This window comes from Acromyrmex echinatior, chromosome 14, assembly GCF_024713525.1.
Source record: "Acromyrmex echinatior isolate Ae372 chromosome 14, ASM2471352v2, whole genome shotgun sequence".
In the NCBI taxonomy this organism is placed as follows: Eukaryota; Metazoa; Arthropoda; class Insecta; order Hymenoptera; family Formicidae; genus Acromyrmex; species Acromyrmex echinatior.
Genome location: NC_141865.1, coordinates 2,819,586 through 2,841,061, shown reverse-complemented (window position 1 = coordinate 2,841,061; position 21,476 = coordinate 2,819,586). Strand labels below are relative to the sequence as shown.

The following is a 21,476-nucleotide window of genomic DNA, read 5'->3' as shown; positions in this document are numbered from 1 at the left end:
AACGTAACGACCATAACCTTCTCAGTTCAGCGGTGGAGTGGAAACAGAGCAAGAAGTGAGGAAAGGAGTAAAAATGGCGGATATGCGAATATTCACGTTTATAGTGCCTTAATACTGGCAGTCAATTTTGGAACAACCTTAGAGAGAGACACAGTCTAACTGCACATACCATGTTATTCCTTCCATCATACTTGGAGCAAATCGGTAGTGATCGAGTCGGGCTGGTCGAGCGGGTCTTGAACATTCGAGACCTGGGGGTTGATTTTGTATCTTCAAATAAGGTGAAAATTACAAAAGCGAGCAAATTTACTAGGTGTTGACTAATGAAATAATCAGTATTCTAGTAAATTCGCTCACTTTTATAATTTTCACCTCATTTTGAGATACAAAATCGATCCCCTACTCGATTCGATCCGATCCGACCCGTATTTTCCGGTACTCGCGCACCTCTAACATATACATACATACATACATACATACATGTATATATATATATATATATATATATATATATATAACAATTTAATATATAGTTATTTTTATTTTTTAATTTCATGAAATATTTTTATATGATTGTTATTAATTATTGCATATGAATCTGTTATAGATTCTACCATTGTTAGTAATAATTATTTAAAGAGGTATAAATTATTTAAAATTAAAAGATTTAATTGAAATATATGCTAAGAATTCTTATATTATTTTTAATAATTTTAACAAAAAGTCTTTACTGGATATTATTTTTTTATAACGTTTTTATTAAAATTAAATTTAAATAATTATTAGATAAGGATTTTTTTTATGTTTGTTGTTAAAGTCCTGAATTTTTAAAGAATTTACATTCCATGAAGAGATAAACTTTAATTAATTACACGCTATTATTTCTTAGAATGAAAAGTAGCAATTGGAGACAGCATATGAAAGTCAACTAACATAGAAGTATAATAGTATATAAATTTTAATAAAAGGACGTGAGTTATTTAGTAACTATTTATGTATTGAGTCATTTAAAAAGTATCCGCGATTTTTTGTCACTAGATGGTGTTGACCTACTTACTTTTTAGATGACCCAATATATATTTAACGGTTTTTAAAAAATACTGATAAGATCCAGTAAAGGTCAAAACGTTTATTATTATAGTTATTTTGACAAATAAATGTATTAGATATATGAAAATATTCGCAAATTTGAATTAGCGATAGCTTTTATGTTTCATTATTAATTAATTTGATTTAATTTTAAAACTGTTGTATATTATTACTTTTGTATATTGTTGCTCAGAGTCATGATTTTTACATCATATATGTCAAGGTTAAGATAATAAAAATTTCATTTTTATACTAAAAATAAAAATGAGAGGAATAATCTCCAACAGCGACAATTGTCTTAATCTTGATATATGATGTCCAGAATATCATAACTCTGAGCAACATTCAAAAGATTTTAACTGTCAATTGGTCATCTTGAATAATGCAAATGTCGATCACGGTGTAATTTGAAAAGCTCTTAAAATAAACTAAAATAAGAATATGCAATGAAAAAGGGGTTTCATTAAAAAATTTAAAATTAAAAATAAATATTGAAAAAAGTTAAAAAATTTTATATAACCTTGATCTAACCTTTTTAAAGTCAACCAAGGTCATCTTCTTTTCCCCTTAAAACCCTACAACTTTTGTTTGAAACATTTTTCTCTAAATACTCTGATTTCCAAATATTTAATTGTCAAATCTAAGATGGGACACCCCGTTTATGTTGTATAGAATAAATATATGTACATAAATACGTATGTCACACACACACACACGCGCAAGGTGTCCCTTAATTACTGACACAATACTCGTGTAAAGATGTAATTATGTAATGATAGGTATACCAGATAAATAAAAGGCATAATGATATTATGAATTCTAATCATAGTGATATGATAAGATATCATGTGAATCCTATTTTATCTCAAAAGAATAACATATTCTGTGCACGTATGTGTGTTGCTACTAGAAGTCAGGCTAAAAGTGGGAAATGGAATGCTAAGAATAGGGTTGGTTTTGGTTCTAATGCATTAATAAACGAAAGAGATATAACAAGAATACCCTTTTTTTCTTTTAATATCTATTTCAAATGTATTACTCTCTTTATACTGGCTATTGAAAGATTTTGATAATATTCATCAACAGTTGCAGGCGCCGCCCCTTATGGAGTATTTCCCAATCAGCCTCAATTGTACGCGACGCAAGGCCCACCGCCGCCGACGTATGATCAAACTCTTACACATCCTATGGTGAGTCACTCGCATTATTTCGTTTCTATTCGAAGAAGAACAATAAATTTCATCAACAAATATTGATTCTCGTTTAGATGTATCAACCAATGTACGGGCAAGGGTACCCTTTACAATATTACCCACCAGGATATCCCTTGCAATATTATCCGCCGTTAGCTGCGACAACAGCATACTATCCTGCTATGCAACCCGCCCCTGTAAGACCTACTATTATGGTACCTGTAAGTATCAATATGTATTTCTCTAAAAAAAATTATTTTTAGCGAAGTCTAAAACATGTTGTTGCACAAACTTAATTTTTTTAAAATATACATTGCTCCAAAAATTAAAGAATTTACCTGTTCTGCCCTTCAAAAATAGACAATTTTCAAGAGAATATAACTTCATAAAAAATTATCATAATGAAATTATTTAAAAAACATTTTAAAGCTTAAAGTCTTTATTTTTCATATCATTAGTATAGATGATTTAAAGAAAAAATTTAGCTCTTTCTATTTGTTTTTTAATACTGAGCACTGAGCGATATTCCATTTGTCTTCTTTCATCAAAGTCAAACAAACGCTTTTTGTTTGAATATTAAATAATTCAGTGATGAAAATTGTACAATGCTTAAAAAGTACGTAAATTAAAGATAAAGATTTACTCTTTCGAAAGTTGTTTTTGTGTGCAATTTTTAATTCACCTTATGGAAACTTGTAGACCAAGAGGCCACTGTAGTAATTTTGTTACCCATAGAGACAAGTATGGCAACTGGGTAACCTTTTATTTTATGTAAAACATAAAAACAATGCATATATATTTAAGCGCTGTCGCGATCGCTTCAAGAGGAGATGGGCTTTCTAAAATGTCACATTTTGATTTTTGAAAGCGTCAAGGTGAATGTTGTTGTAATCGATAGTTAATACCTTTATTTTAAGACAGGCGGACTCCCGTACCTCTCAGAAGGGTGCAAGGGATACTGCGTCAAAGTGGTACATTTTTTCTGAAAAAAAAAATTAATAGCAACAAAGTTGAATTTTTGTCTACTTAATTTTGATATCAATTATCGAGAAATATGATTCCCATACCTTTTTGGATGGTCACGAAAGCAGCCATACCTACCCAAATATGAACAATTTTACATGGAATAAGAAAATTGTGTTCAGGTAGGTATGGCTGTTCTTGAAATCATATTTCTCTTAGTCTATTGACAAAGTTCGTAAAAAATTTTGAGATTTGAATTTTTATCTATATCCATGTAAATCCGTAAAAAATCAGTTAGATCGTTATTTAAATTACCGATCTGAAAAGTAGAAATTTCAAGCTTTAAAATGTTTTTTTTTTTGGATTATCTCATTATAATAAATTTTAAAAAGTTACATTTTCTCGAAAATTTCTTTTGGAAGGACTATCCGTATTGGAAGGCAATATAAGTGATCTTTCAATTTTTTGACGTAGTGTATATACAATGTATTTGATTTAGGTGCATACACTCAGTTGTTTTTTTAAATAGTTAAACAGTTATTTTTTTAAATAATAAAATTATAAAATATTTTTCGAATAAAAATTATTTTGTGATATACATACATATATAATACATACATATACAATATATATGTGTATGTATGTATATCACAAAGTAATTTTTTAAGTCATTATATAAAATATATATATATATATATATATATATAATATATAATGACTTAAATAATATTCTTGAAGTTTTCACGGATGCTTTCTATATAAAGATTATGCATTTCGTGGGTTTTCTCCGTGTCCTGGAATGCAGTATCAGGCTGCTCCTCGCCCTGATGAAGTGGACTGCAAGATTCACGAAACGTAGGCATTCCAAGAATGGATCTGGACACGGAGAAAACCCACGAAAACCCGCAAAAAGCATAATCTTTATATAACTTAAATAAGTTTAAGATTTAGTAAAATGTTTTTAATGACAGTTTTTTAATTGAATAATATATCCATTTTATTATAATTTTGTATTTTTGTAAGGTATTTTATGAACGAATTCAATAAACATGCAATAAAATCACAATATCTCATAAATAATTATCAAAAAATAAATTTGTTATAAAATAAGCTGGAATCGTACAATGTTTGATTTCTTAAATGATAAGCATATATGTATGCTCGCTCTGATGCATTCTAAAATACATTCATGCATTGAAATGCCGAAGACATAGAGCATGGACTGTGCCATTCGTGTATAATATTTATCGATAAAAATGAGAGATAGGACGCGAAGTCTCTATCTCTTTCTATTCAGCCAATTACAATGTGTTAGAAAGAGAAGAAAATTGACCGCTTTCACGCTGCCTCATTTTTGTTGACCACATTTGATATACTATTTAAATACGAATGCTCTATAAGCCGTATTCATAGTTTGTTCTTATTGTAAGATTATCTTAAGTAATATCTTAAGATGCTACAGCCTTCTAATTTGCTTATGACATCTCAAGAATGTACTTAAGACAATCTCAAAGAATTAACTATGAATATCGGCATGCTAATACGATTTCTGTATTTATTATGCACTACTTCGTAGCTTTTATACACTACACTGAGAAAAATGTTTGTTTATATCAACAAGATGTATATGATTAAATGCATTTCGGTTAAACCAAGCAAAATTTCTGAAAATTATTATGACAGGACTTGAGATTTTACAATGGTTGATAGATTATACTACAAATATGTGTTTAATATTTTCTTCTCTCTGTTGGATCTACAAAATTTCTAATTATATTCACTAAACATTACCAAACATTGCCAAAATCTGGAGACACGGTAGTGTCTCGGCGCTAAGCATGGCCGTGCTCTTTTAACGTTCTAGTTAACATCAATGTCAATGTACTCCAGCAGTTCTATTATTGACATTATTGTGCAAGTCAAACAAAGACGAAGACGAACACATATTGTTTAAATTGTTTTGTGTCATGCGTGTTCTTGTAATATTATCCTGTAATGAAGTGCAACGATTACTGGATTACTTATATAAGACAGTTCTTGTTACTAAAGACATACATAAGACTTAAGTAATAAAATACTGTCTTAAAATTATAAGTCAGCCTTTCTGCTAAGACCTTAAAAAAGATATCGGAGTTCATCTCCAAGAGATTTTAATTATTGACATTCCTAATATTTGTTTCGCAGAATGGTTTTGACGGTACCCGGTTCGACGGCATCTCGCAACCGGTGTTGCCACCACCGCCACCCGGAGTGGCCGCGAACGCTGCGCAGCTGGCCGCGATGGCCGGCCATAGTGTAGCCCTCTCGCAAAAGAAGGGCTCGTTCCTGGGAGGAGGAACGGAGGGCGGTTATACCTTTTGGTAAACCACCTAAAACCACCTTTCGTATATACACGTACACGCAGAAAACATACACTCATGTACACGCCACATTAACTGTCGGAAGCGCCGTATTGTTGAAACGACGAGATTATGTAGGTAAATTTCCGTTAGAGTTCTGCTTTTCTCATCTCTGGCAGTTCCATCGATATCTATTAGTATACGTGTGCGCGGACTGATCCCACACACACACACAACACACACACATACACACACATACCGTATACACACAACAATAATATAAAATACACATTTTAACATGATACTAAGGCAGCAACCGTGAGAGTTCCCACGCGATTCATATACGGCGATATTTGCGATCGATAGAAGCGATCCAATGATCTCAAGGACATCGCCGCCGTCTTGGTGATCGATCTGCGCCTCTCATGTACTGTTGAACTGCAGAAAATCGTCCCGGCCGAGGAAGACTCGGACATGACGACGCTCGTCGAACATCCTCGAAAACTAATTCCTCGAAAGCTCATCATTCTGTAGAGAAGTCGGGAGACAGTGAGAGAGCATTATGCGAGTTTAAAGGATCCGTAAAGATCCGAAAATTTCGTGAAAGCCTGGGATCCGAGATACCAAGAATCCACGATTATCGATGACTTGAGGAAACTGTTATTATATCATAGATCTGAAAATTTCAAATGATCAAAATTTTCTAAAATTCGAAAGGCCTCAAAAAACCAGAATTAATCATCACAGTTCTAATTATCGAATCAAAGAAAATATAAATCTGAAATTTTAAAAATCAGAAAACTTGAAATTTCAAAGAATGGAAAATTTCAAAATAATCTCAATTTTGGAGGATTGGAGCATTTCCGAGAATCCATAGATCTGCGAACTCAGAGATTCAAATTGCTATGATATAAGGATTAGAACACGTAAAGATACAACTCTAGTTGAAGGATAAGTAGTGACTTATTTATGATCTCGACTTTCCCAGGATTCAAGGTATCCAGGATCTAACTTTAGTGGCTTCTATTAGTTAAGGTTACAGAGATTCGAGAATTTTAGTTAAATTTTCTTAAATTTAATTACACCGATCAAGCATTTCCGATAAGATAAAATATTAAGATCATCATACATATGTAAGTTTCCGAGGATCTGTGTCTTCGGTAACTCGCGAATTCGGGAGTTCTACAGTGTCGGAAGACCCGAAGGCTCGAAGCAGTCAATGTGCGTTTCCTACGATAATAGTTATTGCGAGAATGTTATTTTACAAAGGACAAACTTTAGTTAGATCAACGAAAGGCAGACTGATGCCACTGACAAGAAACGACATTGTCGTTGCGCTCATCAAAACGGAAAGAAGGAAAGGATCAAGGATAAAGAGAGAGAAGCCCAATGTCGACAATTGTAGAAATTCACGAGACATATTGCGTTGATATTTATATTTAAATTATTGTTATTTAAACAATTTATTTGCAGATCCTCCTTAGAGACAGAATCATCGGTGCGATGTGTTTCAACAATTTATTTTATATCTCGAGAGAGTGAGAATAGAAAACAGAGGGAGTGAGAGAGCGAGCGAGCGAGCGAGAGAGAGAGAGAGAGAGAGAGAGAGAGAGAGAGAGAGAGAGAGAGAGAGAGAAAGAGAGAGAAAGTGGAATGAATTTTATATCACGGAAAAGCGTGCAATAAGCGTAAATATTGTAACAATAAAAAAACGATATTAATTGAAAAATTGTGAACTTGTTATCACGTGACTTGAATGAGTGAGAAAACAAGAATGCGAGAGAGAATATACTGCGTGTGAGTGACAAAAAAGTATGAACAAATGAGAGAGAAAAGTAAATGAGGATAAACAATGAGTTGAGACAAAAATGTACCACTGCGCGATGATCAATTGTATGTACTAGTTAATAAATGCTATGATCATGCAATTCGTTAATCAGAATTTGTTCTCTTTTGGTCAGCAACAATTTCTTTATGCGTAAAAGTACATAAAGAAACTAATTTTTAATATTAAAGCAGATTTTAAAATAGATAGTTTCAAAACTAGAGATAGATATGTCCAAAATAGGATAGAACATATAGGAGAGTGACGTCGTATGTTCTTAAACTTAATGCTAACTGTTGAATTGTTTTATTTATTACAAATAACATTTATGATAAATTGTACAAAAATATTTTTAATTAATTCCTAAATCTAATTTAATTAAAATTTTTTGTGATTATTATTTATAATTCTGACTGCAGCATTATGTTTATCAATTATTTTTAAATTCTGAAAAATTATCAAGTATCTCTCGCAACTTACATATTTCATGCAGATCTTTTCGTAAGATCTTCCTTTTGTTGTGTAGTCAATTGCGTGATACCAACGATTTTGGGCATTTGATCTTGAACCAATTCCAATTTCAACAAAGCATCCAAATTCTGAATATCATGTTGTGCTTTGCGTAGACTCTGAAAAATTTAGATTTGACAGAAAATTTATCCTTGACAATTACTATATCACGAATACATATCCATCTTACCAATCGTAGTTCGCTATTTACTTGAGGATCTATCTTGGCAAGTTTCTTTTTCTGCACAAATTCTTGTACGGTGAATCCGAGAAAACCCTCCAGAATCTAAAAGCATTTCAATAATTTACGTTTATCAACTCTCGGGAGGTCGCGATCCTTAATATCACGCCAGAGATCACGGTGTATCTGAGAAATACAAATATCTTAAATAAATATTGCATCTTTCACAAAAAAAAATGTGAATGCATGAAAATGTTTTATTTCAATAACAACACTGCAAAAAAGTCTGATTGCATTAAAATTCTGATTGAAAATAGAAAAATTAGAATTTTCTGATAGAATTTATTATAATTCTAATTGAGATAATCAGAATTTTTAAAATATGATTGGATTCTTCTAGTTCGTCTATTTTCAAATAGAAATTTTTCTCAGTGTACAATTTATCAAAATTTATATTTATATTTTATAATAAAACAATGAAAACACTAGGGCTACGAGTCAAATTAGATGTTTAGTGCTAAGAATAATATAAACAATAAAATAATTCTAAACAAACATTTCGACGACTATCGGGTCATTCTCAATATTAGCTTATAATTAAAAGTTGCAAATTATAAAAAATCCCGCACTAATCCTATATGAAATTGGATCCCGGTGAAATCAAATGGTTTTCATATATGTTATAGCTTATGACCTGCTAAAAAAAACGTATAAGTTTTATATAGTGCAAAAAAAAAATGAACAGTTTTTGTGTACGATTTACCTATAGTCGCTGAAATTTGACCATAAAATACTCAATAACTTCTAAACGGCTAATTCAAAATAGATAAAATTATAATGTTTTGAAAAGATCTCAACAAGGAGTATAAGAAAATGAAAGAAAAAGTGGGGGTCTCACTTAAAAAATTCGAGTTAACTTTGCCTTACCTTGGCGACGCCATCCAAAGTCAAAATGATGAAGCCAGCGGCTAGGTCTTTTTAAACTCTACAACTTTTATTTAAACATTTTTTTATAAAACTTGTAGTTTTTAAGATATTTTGCCGTCTCGGAACATTTTATGTTCCTTATATGATTATACCGGGTCTCGGACCACCCGTACATCCCTTTTATCTCGGAAACAGAGCATTTTGGAAAAAAACGTTTCAGACAAAAGTTGTGGGTTCTAAATGATCTATTTAGTGATCTGATCAGTTTGACCTTGATTGACATTACCAAGGAACAATGGGAGGGGGGGAGAGGTCACAGCAATGTCACTTTGAATTTTTTAAATGGAATCTCCTATTTTTTATTGCATATCCTTGTTAGTACACCTTGAGAGCTTTCCACTAACAAAATATTTTTTCATGAAGTACTTTTCAAATTATAAAGCTTGAAAGTTACAGTACCATCGACATTAGCATTATGCAAGATGTCCGACCGACGGTTGAAACCTCTAAATTCAGGATCATGACCTAGATAATATTTGTCAAGATTAACGCCATTGGAGATTATTCCTCTTATTTTCATTTTTGCACTAAAAGTTCATTTTTACGTAAAAATGAAAATAAAAGAAACAATCTCCTTGGATAATCTTGATCTTGATTTTGATCTTTGATTGAAGTGACCTTGATCTTAATGAATGTTCGGAATATAATTCTGAACAACATTCAAGAGATTTTAGCCGTCGGTCGGACACTTTGGGTGATGCTGAATGTTGATACTGTAACTTTCAAGCCTTATAACTCAAAAAGTACTTCATGAAAAAATATTTTATTATAGTGTTTTAGAAAGCTCTCGAAGTGTGTTATAAAAATATGCAATCAAAAATAGGGTTCCACTTAAAAAAAATAACATTGCTCTGATCTTGGTGACGCCACCCAAGATTAGATTAATCAGATCACTAAATAAATCATTTAGAACCTACAACTTTTGTCTGAAATGTTTTTTTCTAAAATGCTCTGTTTTCGACATAAAAGGGATATACGGGTCTAAGACACTCTGTATTTAATGCCACATATATTATAATTATATTCCATATGTAATTACATATTATCATATATAATGTCCAAGATATGTACACATGTATAAAACGATACTTTGTTAGAATACGTAGCGTACTCCAGGATCAATGACACGCTAGGAGTCCCGTGTGCGTACGTGCGTGCGTGTGCGTGTGTTCATGCGATATGCAATTATTATTTAATAAAAAATTAATTATTTCTCAATTATTTATTAAGTTATTTTCATCATTCAGATTCTGAGAATTATATTATATATTCAGTACCAAAATATCGTTTTATACATACATGTATCTTGATTATATATATGATAGTATGTAATTATATGTGGCACCATATAAAGAACATCAAATGTTCTGAGACAGCAAAATATCTGGAAAATTATAAGTTTTATAAAAAAATATTTTAGATAAAAGTTGTAGAATTTAAAAAGGCCTAACCGCTGGCTTCATCATTTTGACTTTGGGTGGTCGCCAAGATAGGGCAAAGTCAACTCGGATTTTTTAAGTGTGACCTACCACTTTTTCTTCCATTTTCTTATAGTCCTTATTGATACCTTTTCAAAACACTAATTTTAGATCAGCCGTTTAAAAGTTATTGAGTGTTTTATGGTCAGATTTCAGTGATTATAATTGAATCGTACACAAAAACTGTTCATTTTTTTGTGCTAAAATTTATACGTTTTCTTTAACAGGTCATAAGTTATAACATATATGAAAACCATTTGATTTCACCGGGATCCAATTTCATATAGGATTAGTGCGGGATTCTTTAACAATAATAAAAACCCCATATAATACTCCCACATTACGTCATAATTATATTTTTCTGTGACTTTATAATATGATTGTCTCAACTGTCTTAATAACTCATATAACAGTTACTGTTTATCCAATAAATGGCTGTTTAAAAACATTTATAAATATATATTTATATTTTGTATGTATCTCTCAGATATACCACGATCTCCCGAGAGTTAAAAATATCGATGTTAGGACTCTTGTCGTAGGCTAAGAAATGAGAAAAGAAACTTCTCACGATTTCCCTCTTTCAATAATAAATGACAGCAATAAAAGCCTTAAGAAATCATTTTATCTCACGTACTTCAGAATCGAAACAAACTTCTACACTGGAAGTGTAATCCGTGATCAGTGCTGTTACCGACCAGCATTTACCCTGTTTCGTTAACGTCGAATGGTTCTTCACCTGACCTCTCACTGTCTTATATGTTTTTTCCGTAATAGGCTCGCGTAAGACATCGCGCAAGACATCGCAGATTTTGGAAGCTGGTTGAGGCTTGATGAAATCAGAAATAGTTTTAGTCTCTGGTACTTGCTGTACTCTCGAAGTGTTTACCTTTGGCAAAATTATGAAGTTAAATAAGAAGAGAAAGCAGTTTCAATTAAAAAAGAAAAAATATAAAAATAATTCATAGTAAAAAAAAATACTAAATTATAAATATTATATACCACTGATTTTTCGTTTTGTGCCACTTTCATGGATGTACTTTTTTTAATTTCTTTTGGAGCATTACGATTTGTCAATTTCGTAGACGGTTTTAACGAGAGACATGTTTTAGTTTTATTCATTAAAGGATTTTCACCTTGTTGACTAAAAAATGTTAAATAAAAAAATAAATAACAGATAAATATCGAAAATAATATGAAGATGCATAGAGAACCTCTGTGATTCCTTTGTCTTAATTATGATGTCACAATCATCTAAGTCTAAATCGTCATCAGGAAATTCTGAAAAATTTTGATTCTGAATAGATTTCGTAGAAAGCGATAACTTGCTGTGAAAATTGAGTACAGAAGTTGTTTGTTCAACCGTCGTTCTATCATCCTTAGCAACTTTCTTAGTCTCCATTTGTGACGGCGATATCCGTGAAGATCTTGTTGGGAAATCATTGAACCTAGAATGATTATTTAAATTATTACAGTAAAATTAGAGGACACTACACAGCACGATAAAATTTATTTTTGTAAAAATCAGAAAAATTGTGAATTTTGAAGCAAATTCTTATATAACTAAAAACGATATCAATTGTTACCTGAATTAAATTTATATTAAGAAACTGTCTTTAATACTTACCAATCTTCTATGGGTTCAAAGTCTATATCTTCCAAGGTTTGCATAATTTCATTCGTTTCTTTCCTATCTACTTGTTTGTGATCATACGTATTTCTAAAGTTTTCTTGAATAGCATTAATTTCCTGGCTTCGTTGTTCAATTGTTGTCACTGCTTCCAAGTCAACAGCTTCTTCAAAGCCATCATCGAAAAAACTGTCATTGTTATTAGAATTAGATGCTGTGTTTTGAACATTCTGATTCATGATTCTGGATAATCCATTATCATTATATGGATCGGGGTTTTCAGGTTCTCCTCTGGACAATTGAATGAACATAGAAATCAAAAAATTGGAGTCAAAGAATAAAAAATAATTCAAACTCGAAGAAAATTGGATCAAATCTTACAAAGCTCTTGCCAAGACATTTTCTAGTGCGTTAGATTTCAACAAAGTTTCCACTTCTCCACCAACTTCCTTGTACTTGCCATCTTCTAGGAGAATAACACCACGTCTGCAGTGGATTGGGCCAATTATCATTACCTTATAGCCAGGAAGTAATATATCCTGTGAAGAAACATTTTTAATGTTTTAATTTGATAATCTGGATGAGAGAAAGAGAGAGAGAAATTTGCATTCATTTGAAAAAGCCGTACAGTTATTTGTTTAAGTGAAGTATACTCTATCGCAGTGACATCTTGTACTCCATCAGTTAAACAAAGTTGCATCATTCTTCTACCTTTGGGTTGCCACTCCATCGGCTGCTCTTCTTCCTTTACTTCCAAGTTCTGGTTGTCGATTTTACGAATTTCACAAAGCTGCTTATATTTGGAGCTCGCTATATCGTACATCTTGTCTACCTATATTCATATCAGATGATCTGCATTTGGATGTCTAAGGTAAAAAATATGTGCTATGATAAAAAAAAACCACAAACAGCTCACCTGGAGGATGTAGGTACCAGTTAATACAATGTGTGTCTGCTGAGCCAGATTCCTTGGCAAACATCCATTTTCATTGTTAATCTCCCGCAGATCACTCAGTTGCCATTGGCCCTCTACAAATTCGAAAATATGCTTATCTGTTATCTGTAATAATAATCAATAGAAGTTAATTATCTCGAATATTAATGGAATTAGAGTCTTTATTATTACTTGTATTGCCAATAGCAATTGTAAATTAATAACATGTCACTTTGTATTTAGTTTAATTCATGAAATATATTTGTATTGCATGCGAAATCAGTCTGTAAAAAATAACAGAAAAAAAAGAGCTTATTGTTAAACAATATTGAATCACTGAGTTGTTAAAATTCTTTAACATTGAACCATTGAATTGTTAAAGAATTTTAATAATCAGTGGTTCAATATTGCTTAACAATTAATAAGCTCTTTTTTTCTACTGTTATTTTTTACAAACTGATTTCGCATGTCAAATATATTTCAAGCATTAAACCAAGTATAAAGTGACAAATTATTAAGTAAAATATTTTAATTACTTTTAAATATATTTTTAATTTTAATTCTTATTACAGCACAAATTATAAAAAATTTCGTTCGATGAGATAAGAGTTAACAAGTTATAACAAAACATTTCTCTCGCTCAACATTTCTTCGTCAGAAGATTCAAAATAATAACATGTTACTGTTCCTTAACTTTAATTAATAAAAATATATATAAAACAAAATAAAAATCGACGCGTTCCGCTTTATACATAATGTACCATCTTATCATTGTCGTTTCAAATTAAAGTTAAATTGATGCATTATGCAAAACGCATTCAATTTGGCAATAATTAATAACATACTTCATGAGAAACTTTGTCCCTAATAAAGAATTCGACGCAATCTTTTAGCCACGCGTCATTCATCACATAAAATTTTGCGTTTAATTGGTTTTTTATTCGTCTTAGCAAATTCTCATTCATTTTCGCGAGATAACAAATTCACAATTTTTCAATCAATATCGATTTTTATTGTTACAATAGATTCACGCCCGTTGCATGCTTTTCCGTGATACAAGTAAGAATCATGAGCTTAGTTTCCACCGAGGGTTTAATCCGGATCAGAATGTAAGAACCAACTACAGTCGAGTATTCCTCTGTCGTTCGACTGTAACAGGAGAATACTCGAGTGTAGTTGATTGGTTCTTACATTCTGATCCGGTTTCCAGTGGAAACTAGGCCAATGGTGTGCTCAGTTTGCAAGCGTCTCTCTCAAAATCTCGACCGTCTCTTTCTATGGATGTCACCGAATGTCGCGATTAAGGATTATCTATATATAAAAAAATTATCCAATCGCATTTTACGTGCGTCTATATAGGAGAAATGCGATTGGATAATTTTTTTTATGCATATATTTATACAGCTATGCAAGTTGTGTGGATAGGGCCATCATACACAAAATGACATGAGCTGCATAAACATAGCATAAAGGTTTAAACACAATAGGCAACAGGGAATAACAAGTCATCTAAGTATACAATCATAAAGCTCTGGTGTATATGTTCGACATTATATTCCAGAGCTCTGATTGGACGGCTCATTATTCACTGTTGCCTATTGTGTTTAAACTTTAAGATCGCTAGTAATTTGTACTTCGTATGGCGCTATTAATCTCCCTGATTTACTAAAGGTAGGAGCCAAAATTGAAAAAAAAGAATGTACTCTGTTGATTTTGTTAGCAGAATGAACTCTGTATTTCGTTAGCGGTTGAGATTACGTGTATCAGCTGTGTTCATAAAATATAGAGAATAGGAGGCCAAAGTTACATGGATGAGGTCGTCGAACGTGGTCAAAAGTGGTCATCTGAATGAGTTCGATCGAGATATCGCTTTCGTTCCACCACACCGTTCTCGCAGTTTGCATGGTAGATGTTATATCAATTTTACATAAAGAATGTTCCATTCTTCATGCAGTTTTAATGGGTGCATTCAGTACTATGATCTTGTATCTGTTTGGTCTATATTTTTAAATCTAAAGGAATATGCCCATCAAAGGCAAAAGCTCACTGAGCGCTCAGTGAACGATTGTAATACTGAATGCACCCAATGACAATTTACGTCTTTCCTATTAAGCTGGTTCTATATTAGTTGTAAGTTGATCGCAAGTTTGTTGCGACAGCCAATGAAACGTTGATTTCAAAATCCAAACTTCAGATTGCAATTAATGTAGAACCGGCTTTATTTTCAGAGCATGATGTCAAAGGCTGCGGTCGATTTGGACATTTACGCGCTTTAAGCGTTTGTGTAATCATTTTATCTTTATCGTTCCTTAGACGTAAAATAAGAATAGAAATACTGAAAAGCGCTGAAAGCGTCCAAATCGATAGCAGCCAAATAATGTCTCTATTCATAAGCGACTTCTTGAGTGATTAGCCTTACAGTGACTAATCTCATCAAATGTATTGTGTGTGTACAAATAATAAATTATAAAGAGTTATAAGAAATACAAATACAACATAATTAAAACGTGAATGCAATTAAATGCGTATTCAATAATTTTTATTATGTGTAATTCTAGCTATCCCGATATTCTTACTAATTTTAATCTTAACTGCTGTTGGATACAATTCATAATGTGATTGAGCAATTCTTAATCTCAATTTCCAATGCATAGTCTGATCATGGCTTTAGGGGCTCCGCACAATAAAAGGAACAGGAAATAGAGAACAGAGAATAAGAATTTCAATCAGAGACTATGTATGCCACAATATGATTTCTAATAGATTGAAATTTTTATTCTCTGTTCTCTATTCCCTGTTTTTTTTTAATTGTATCGAGAGGGAACTACAGTCGAGGATTCCCCTATTCGTTCGATTGTAACAGGGAAATACTCGACTGTAATTGGTTGATTCTTATATTCTGATTCGGATTAAACCCTCCCGGTGAAAACTAGGCCATTGTTTCTGACTTAGGGCCATTCCACACAAATTTGCATAGTCGCATAAACAAAATTGCATAAAGAAAATTATCACGTTTCTGTCATAAAGACAAATATAAAATACGATTGAATGATTTATAGATACGTTTTGCGGCTATGTAAGTTTGTGTGGAATAGTCCTTAGGCCGAAATCAAACTATTGGATTACAGATTGAGATCAAAGATTAAAAATTGAAATTTGAACCAATGAGAACAAAGAAGTTTTGGCTCCTTTTATTTTGATTGGTCAAACTTCAATCTTTCCATCTTTAATCTCATTCTTCAATGCGTAGTCTGATTCCGGCTTAAAGCGATTTAATATATACTCAAATAAATAAATATTTGGAACGTACAGATCGAAAGAGTAGAGACGTAATTGCGTGCGTTTTGACGGATATCGGTATATTATTAGGTTAGAATACGAAAAACTAAAAAATCTACAACATAAACATTTATCTGACGGCGCGAGTAATTACCTAACGACATAATCGATGCCGATCTCGCAATGAACATAAAGTGATGATTAATCTTACCGAGCACTAACTTAAAATCTAAAGATCGCAGAGATTTACAAAAAGTTCGCACGCAGAACGTCATGACATCAGAGAGAGAGAGAGAGAGAGAGAGAAGAGCTGACTCGAGTACCGCAACTAACGCTTGCAATGCCACAGTTTTGCGATTCAAACACCATCTACCGAGCACTATCAATACGCATATCAATTCAGAAACCTATCTAGTTCGGCCTCCTATTCTCTATACTTCTTGTAGAAGAAAAAGAGGATTCATGTCAATCAAAAGATAGCACGTTTCTTCAAGTCCAAGTAATGTGTTATTGTGTGTACACTTGCATTTTTTTGTGACAATTTCGTGCTACTTTTTTACTTTATTTACGTTACACGGTATCGGCAAAGATCAGTGTTAAAACTTGGTAATTCATCTTATCTTCGAGGTTAGAACTATATTCTCATCACAACGGGGGTCGAACAGTCAGCTATGTCCGTCTCTCAGATGGAAAGTATCCTTTGAAATTATAATTGTACACTGAAATGTTGTTGAAATGTAAAACGTTTTTTCTTATGAAATTAAATGTAAAACAACAAATTAATATGAAAGCATCTTCAAAAGATATGCTAACAAGGTTTGTTAAACCTAAAAATTCTAAATTTATAATTTATTCTTATACATATATTTGTAACAGTTGATGATGTACTCGTATAAATTGGATTGTAGGTGATATTCAATCTGATCTTATATTCAAAATATTTTTTTGTCTATATCTTGTCATTTTGACATTTAACGTTGGGAAGTCACTCAATCATTATACTTGTAATAAATTTGAAAACTCACTTGTTATTGAAGAATTTAACTCGGCACTTGTAACTCGTGTTTTAGTCATGGCTTGTAACTCATTTTTGGTTACAAATTACTTTTTTCAGTAAGTAAATTCGTAATGGTGCAAGTTATTTTTCTAAGTGATTTTCTCAACTTTTATTTATGACTGTTACTTTGTATAATCATACAAAATTGCAAAACTTTATCAAATTGTTATTATAAAAAGTAATGGAATAGTAACTCTCCTATTTTCTGAAATCAAACTATTTATAATTTATATCAATTTATAAACAAAGCAAGTTATAGTAGAAATTTCCTTAATTTCCAAAAAATACAGAGAATCTATTTAATTTAAAATTTGCGGTGAAAGAATTAGAAAGAAACTCAAAGAAATGCGAGAAGGAAGAGAAGATAGAGAAGACAAAGATCAAGAAGGCAATACAAAAGGGAAATATGGAAGGCGCTCGCATTCATGCAGAGAATGCAATTCGACAGAAGAATCAAGCCTTGAATTATCTTAGAATGAGCGCCAGAGTAGATGCAGTAGCTAGTAGAGTGCAGACTGCATTGACAACTCGCAAAGTTACTCAATCCATGGCTGGTGTTGTCAAAGCCATGGATGCTGCTATGAAATCAATGAACTTAGAGAAGATCTCTGGACTTATGGATAAATTTGAGAGCCAATTTGAGGATCTAGATGTGCAAAGTTCATACATGGAGAACGCTATGTCGCAAACTACGACTACTAATGTACCCCAGAATGATGTAGATTCTCTGATGCAGCAAGTTGCAGACGAAGCTGGGTAGGAATCTATTTCTAATTGTTATTTCAAGTTTTTTATGATTAAGCAAAGAGCTTAAATTCCTGTCTTATATATATATAATACAAAGAGGAATTATTTTAAATATTATTTAAAGCAACAAAAACTTATTACTTTGAATTGTATTTGAAAAAAATTTTATTTATTGGATAGTTATAAAATTACTTGACTTTATTTTTGTGCAGATTGGAATTGAACATGGAACTTCCATCAGGTCAACTTGGCAGTATTGGCACTTCAACAGCAGTAAGCCAGGAGCAAGATGAATTAACACAAAGATTAGCACGACTTAGAGAATAATGAAACTGCTTTAATGTATATTATAATTAAGGTATTTTATAAATTATGTAATATATTCCCAATAATATAATATTGTTATAATAATTATTATAGTCTTATGGCCGAAATTAGGAATGCATCGGATTGTAAAATTATCTGATATCGGATATCCAAAATATTACATCGGATATTTAGAAAGGCAATTTTTCAAGTCGGATGCTGGATATCCGACCGGATTCCACGACAATGTTTAAAAAACAGCTGAATAAAACAAGAAAAAAGAGCAAAATGAAAAAGCGATTATGAGAGAAAAATAGTAATAATGATTATGAATTTAATGTTATCGTTCAAGTTTGATTATCAATAGAGATGATAACTATAGAGAAAAATTATAATTTTGCAGCAATATATAAGAGCATATTTATTTACAAAACATACAATAAATTTATATAATAAAAAATCAATTTAATGATATAAAATTTCAACTAGATATATTCTCGGATACCTAACGATATTCGATTATCTGATCGGATAGCAAAAAAATGCCGGATAATACTTTTCGGATGTCCGATGCATTCCTGATGATAACACATTCACAAACTTTAATATAGTATAAGTCTTCAATATACTATAAGTTCTGAAACACAATAGGTATAATAAGTCTTGAGCCTTAAGAAATTAATCATTTACAGTTGAAAAGAATGAGTATAAAAATAATCGACTTTGATTGATGAACTTTTTAAGATTTAAGGCTTATTACACATATTGATTTTGGGATTTTAGGATAAGACAAAGCAAATAAGAAAGAGGAAACATTTTTAGATTTAATAGTTATATGTGACATACATTAGACTTAAATGAATATATTATATAAAAATGTTATTGGCTATATTGGCTTATAAATTGATGAAGTAGCAAATCCAGACAATTGGTTTATTGATTTCGTTTCACAGTTTTTGTAGAAGTATAACAGCCAAAAATTATTACGCGCTCCTACAAATATTATGGAAAAAATTGTATGGTGTCATTTAAAAAATTTAAGATAACTTTGATTTTTTTATGAAAAAAATTTTTTTAAATATTTTTTTATTGCATATTGTAGCCTGTATAAGACAAATAAATATTCACCTTTCAACTTTTTTTTAAATTGTCGGGTGTCCGAAAAGTCGTGCAGACCGTTTCATTGAACATCCTGTATATATTATATATAATTTTATTTACAATTGTACAGGATGGTCCATGTAAAGTGTTACTTAAGTTAATGATTCTAAAAATATTCATTGCATTAAAAAATTATTTCATGAGAAAGTTTCATGTATTCGCCTTTCTAACTAGGTAAACGAAAATTCGCTTCGTTATCCCTTTGAAAATGAAAGGATACTTCATAACTCCAAATTCTAAATTGTTATATATTTGGAGTCTACGATAAAAAACAAGCAAATTTTATCTGAAATATTTCTTTGAAAAATGTTTCGATCAAAAGTTATAAATAAACATTAAATTTTACTCTCGTTTGGAAGGTGAAAAATTACATGATTTTTAGGAATTTTTTAAAAAGAAATGAGTTATATTATATAATATATTATATAATAATAATATAAAACTTTCTTATGAGACTTTATTTACGTACAAAATAGATAAAAATATTTTTTCATGTTCCTATAGTAGTAATAATAATAGTAGTAATAGTAGTAATATTGCAGCTAGGGCTATAGTAGCCGCCTAACGTAACCTAGATCTGTAAAGTTCCATTGTCACTCCCTGTTTGTTTTTAGTGCAACTAAGCCCAGTTTCGCTCCGTGTATCAGACTTATGAGGTCGTCTATCTTTGCTCCGTCTAGATCTTCGGGTGTTAGAAACATATAGTCCTAGGATTTCTTTTATCTCTCGCAAGCAAGCATAGGACAGCAACACAGAAGTGCACGCTGTCTTTGTTTTTCTCTCCACATAGTCAATAGTTTTTCTACTCAATCAGTCCTATATTGAATGGGTGTGCTCTGAGGGGCAAGTGTCCTGTAAGAAGGCCTATGCCCATTCTCAGTTTTTCTCTTCCCATTGCTGCCAGTTCTTTTGTTCTGGTCAGATTGAGTTTTTCCATAAATTTCTTGGCTCGCCAGCAGCTCTTTGTTTCTTTCCAGGAGTTTAAGTGCTCCCGCTCCGACATTTCTTCGAAGGGAATTCCGACGGTCTGTTTAGCCAGGTCCATTTCTGTCCCCAGCTTTGTTAGCCTGTCTGTTCTCTCGTTGCCCAGTATTCCCTGATGACCAGGGACCAATACTAAGATAACTTGACTTCCTCCTAATTTGTCAAGGGCTTGCATACAGTTCCAAACTACAGAGGTTCTGTAGAAGTTTTTGCAAGTATATTTATAGCTACTCTGCTATTCGAGCAGATACAAATACAGTTCCTGATTCTTCTATCGATCAGGAGTTCTGCACATCTTGAGATGACAAGTACCTCAGCTTGAAAAACCATGGACAGCTTTCCTATCGATGTGTTTTCTTCATAATTGGCGTTGGGGCCGTCTCAAAACGATCATTTGCTCTCAATCCATCTGTATACCATATGTTCACGTTTGGATTGATTAGAAAGTTGGAATCTTGCCAGTCTTCCCTAGCTGATTCGAACCTCCAATTCCATTCGAACCTTAAAGGTTTTTTCCAGTTGGTATTTCCTGGAATCCTATCTTGCTTCAGTGTGAAGGGGGACTTGTCGGAGAGACCCAGCCTAGTGTGGCCAAGTCTGGTTTCCTCCCCCTGACACTTCATCCTGTATACTCTTGCTATGCTGATGATCACTAGGCGCAAGAATGGAAAACTGAGTGCCACCTCCAGCGCCTCGGTAGATGTGGTTTTCATGGCCCCTGTCGCAGCCTTCAGGTATCCCCTCTGAAGGCTCTCGAGCAAGTTCCTCATCTCCATCTTCTTCACCCTTGGCCACCAAACAATCGCATCATAT

General features: G+C 32.2%; 3 protein-coding genes across 7 annotated transcripts in view; 2 read left to right on the top strand and 1 right to left on the bottom strand.

Annotated features, from left to right (window-relative positions):
- The window catches only part of LOC105148121 (uncharacterized), a 33,297-nt gene extending 25,777 nt beyond the window's left edge, over positions 1–7,520 (top strand). The window contains exons 3-5 of the mRNA XM_011059631.2: positions 2,176–2,279; positions 2,357–2,503; positions 5,430–7,520. Of these exons, the coding sequence (XP_011057933.1) occupies positions 2,176–2,279; positions 2,357–2,503; positions 5,430–5,609 (431 nt within the window). The 3' untranslated portion in view covers positions 5,610–7,520. The remainder of the gene's footprint in view (positions 1–2,175; positions 2,280–2,356; positions 2,504–5,429) is intronic.
- Positions 7,521–7,699: 179 nt separating this feature from the next.
- LOC105148125 (recQ-mediated genome instability protein 1) lies at positions 7,700–14,208 on the bottom strand. Of its 5 annotated transcripts, none has more exons than XM_011059636.2 (10): positions 13,975–14,208; positions 13,112–13,255; positions 12,824–13,027; positions 12,577–12,734; positions 12,193–12,486; positions 11,780–12,013; positions 11,568–11,709; positions 11,203–11,454; positions 8,110–8,205; positions 7,700–8,038 (listed from the first exon to the last, which is right to left on the bottom strand). In XM_011059636.2, the coding sequence occupies exons 1-10, from the start codon at positions 14,092–14,094 to the stop codon at positions 7,895–7,897; spliced, it is 1,788 nt and encodes a 595-aa protein (XP_011057938.1). In that variant the 5' UTR covers positions 14,095–14,208; the 3' UTR covers positions 7,700–7,894. The 5 variants fall into 5 exon arrangements, with proteins under 5 accessions (XP_011057938.1, XP_087269438.1, XP_087269439.1 ...); XM_087413312.1 differs by having other exon boundaries at positions 12,824–13,023; XM_087413313.1 differs by having other exon boundaries at positions 12,824–13,023; positions 13,112–13,224.
- A 2,286-nt stretch (positions 14,209–16,494) lies between these two features.
- Chmp1 (charged multivesicular body protein 1) lies at positions 16,495–19,446 on the top strand. The gene is made up of 3 exons (XM_011059634.2): positions 16,495–17,101; positions 17,756–18,221; positions 18,425–19,446. Exons 1-3 carry the CDS (start codon positions 17,080–17,082, stop codon positions 18,537–18,539), a joined length of 603 nt encoding a protein of 200 aa, XP_011057936.1. The 5' UTR covers positions 16,495–17,079; the 3' UTR covers positions 18,540–19,446.
- The last annotated feature ends 2,030 nt before the right edge of the window (positions 19,447–21,476 follow it).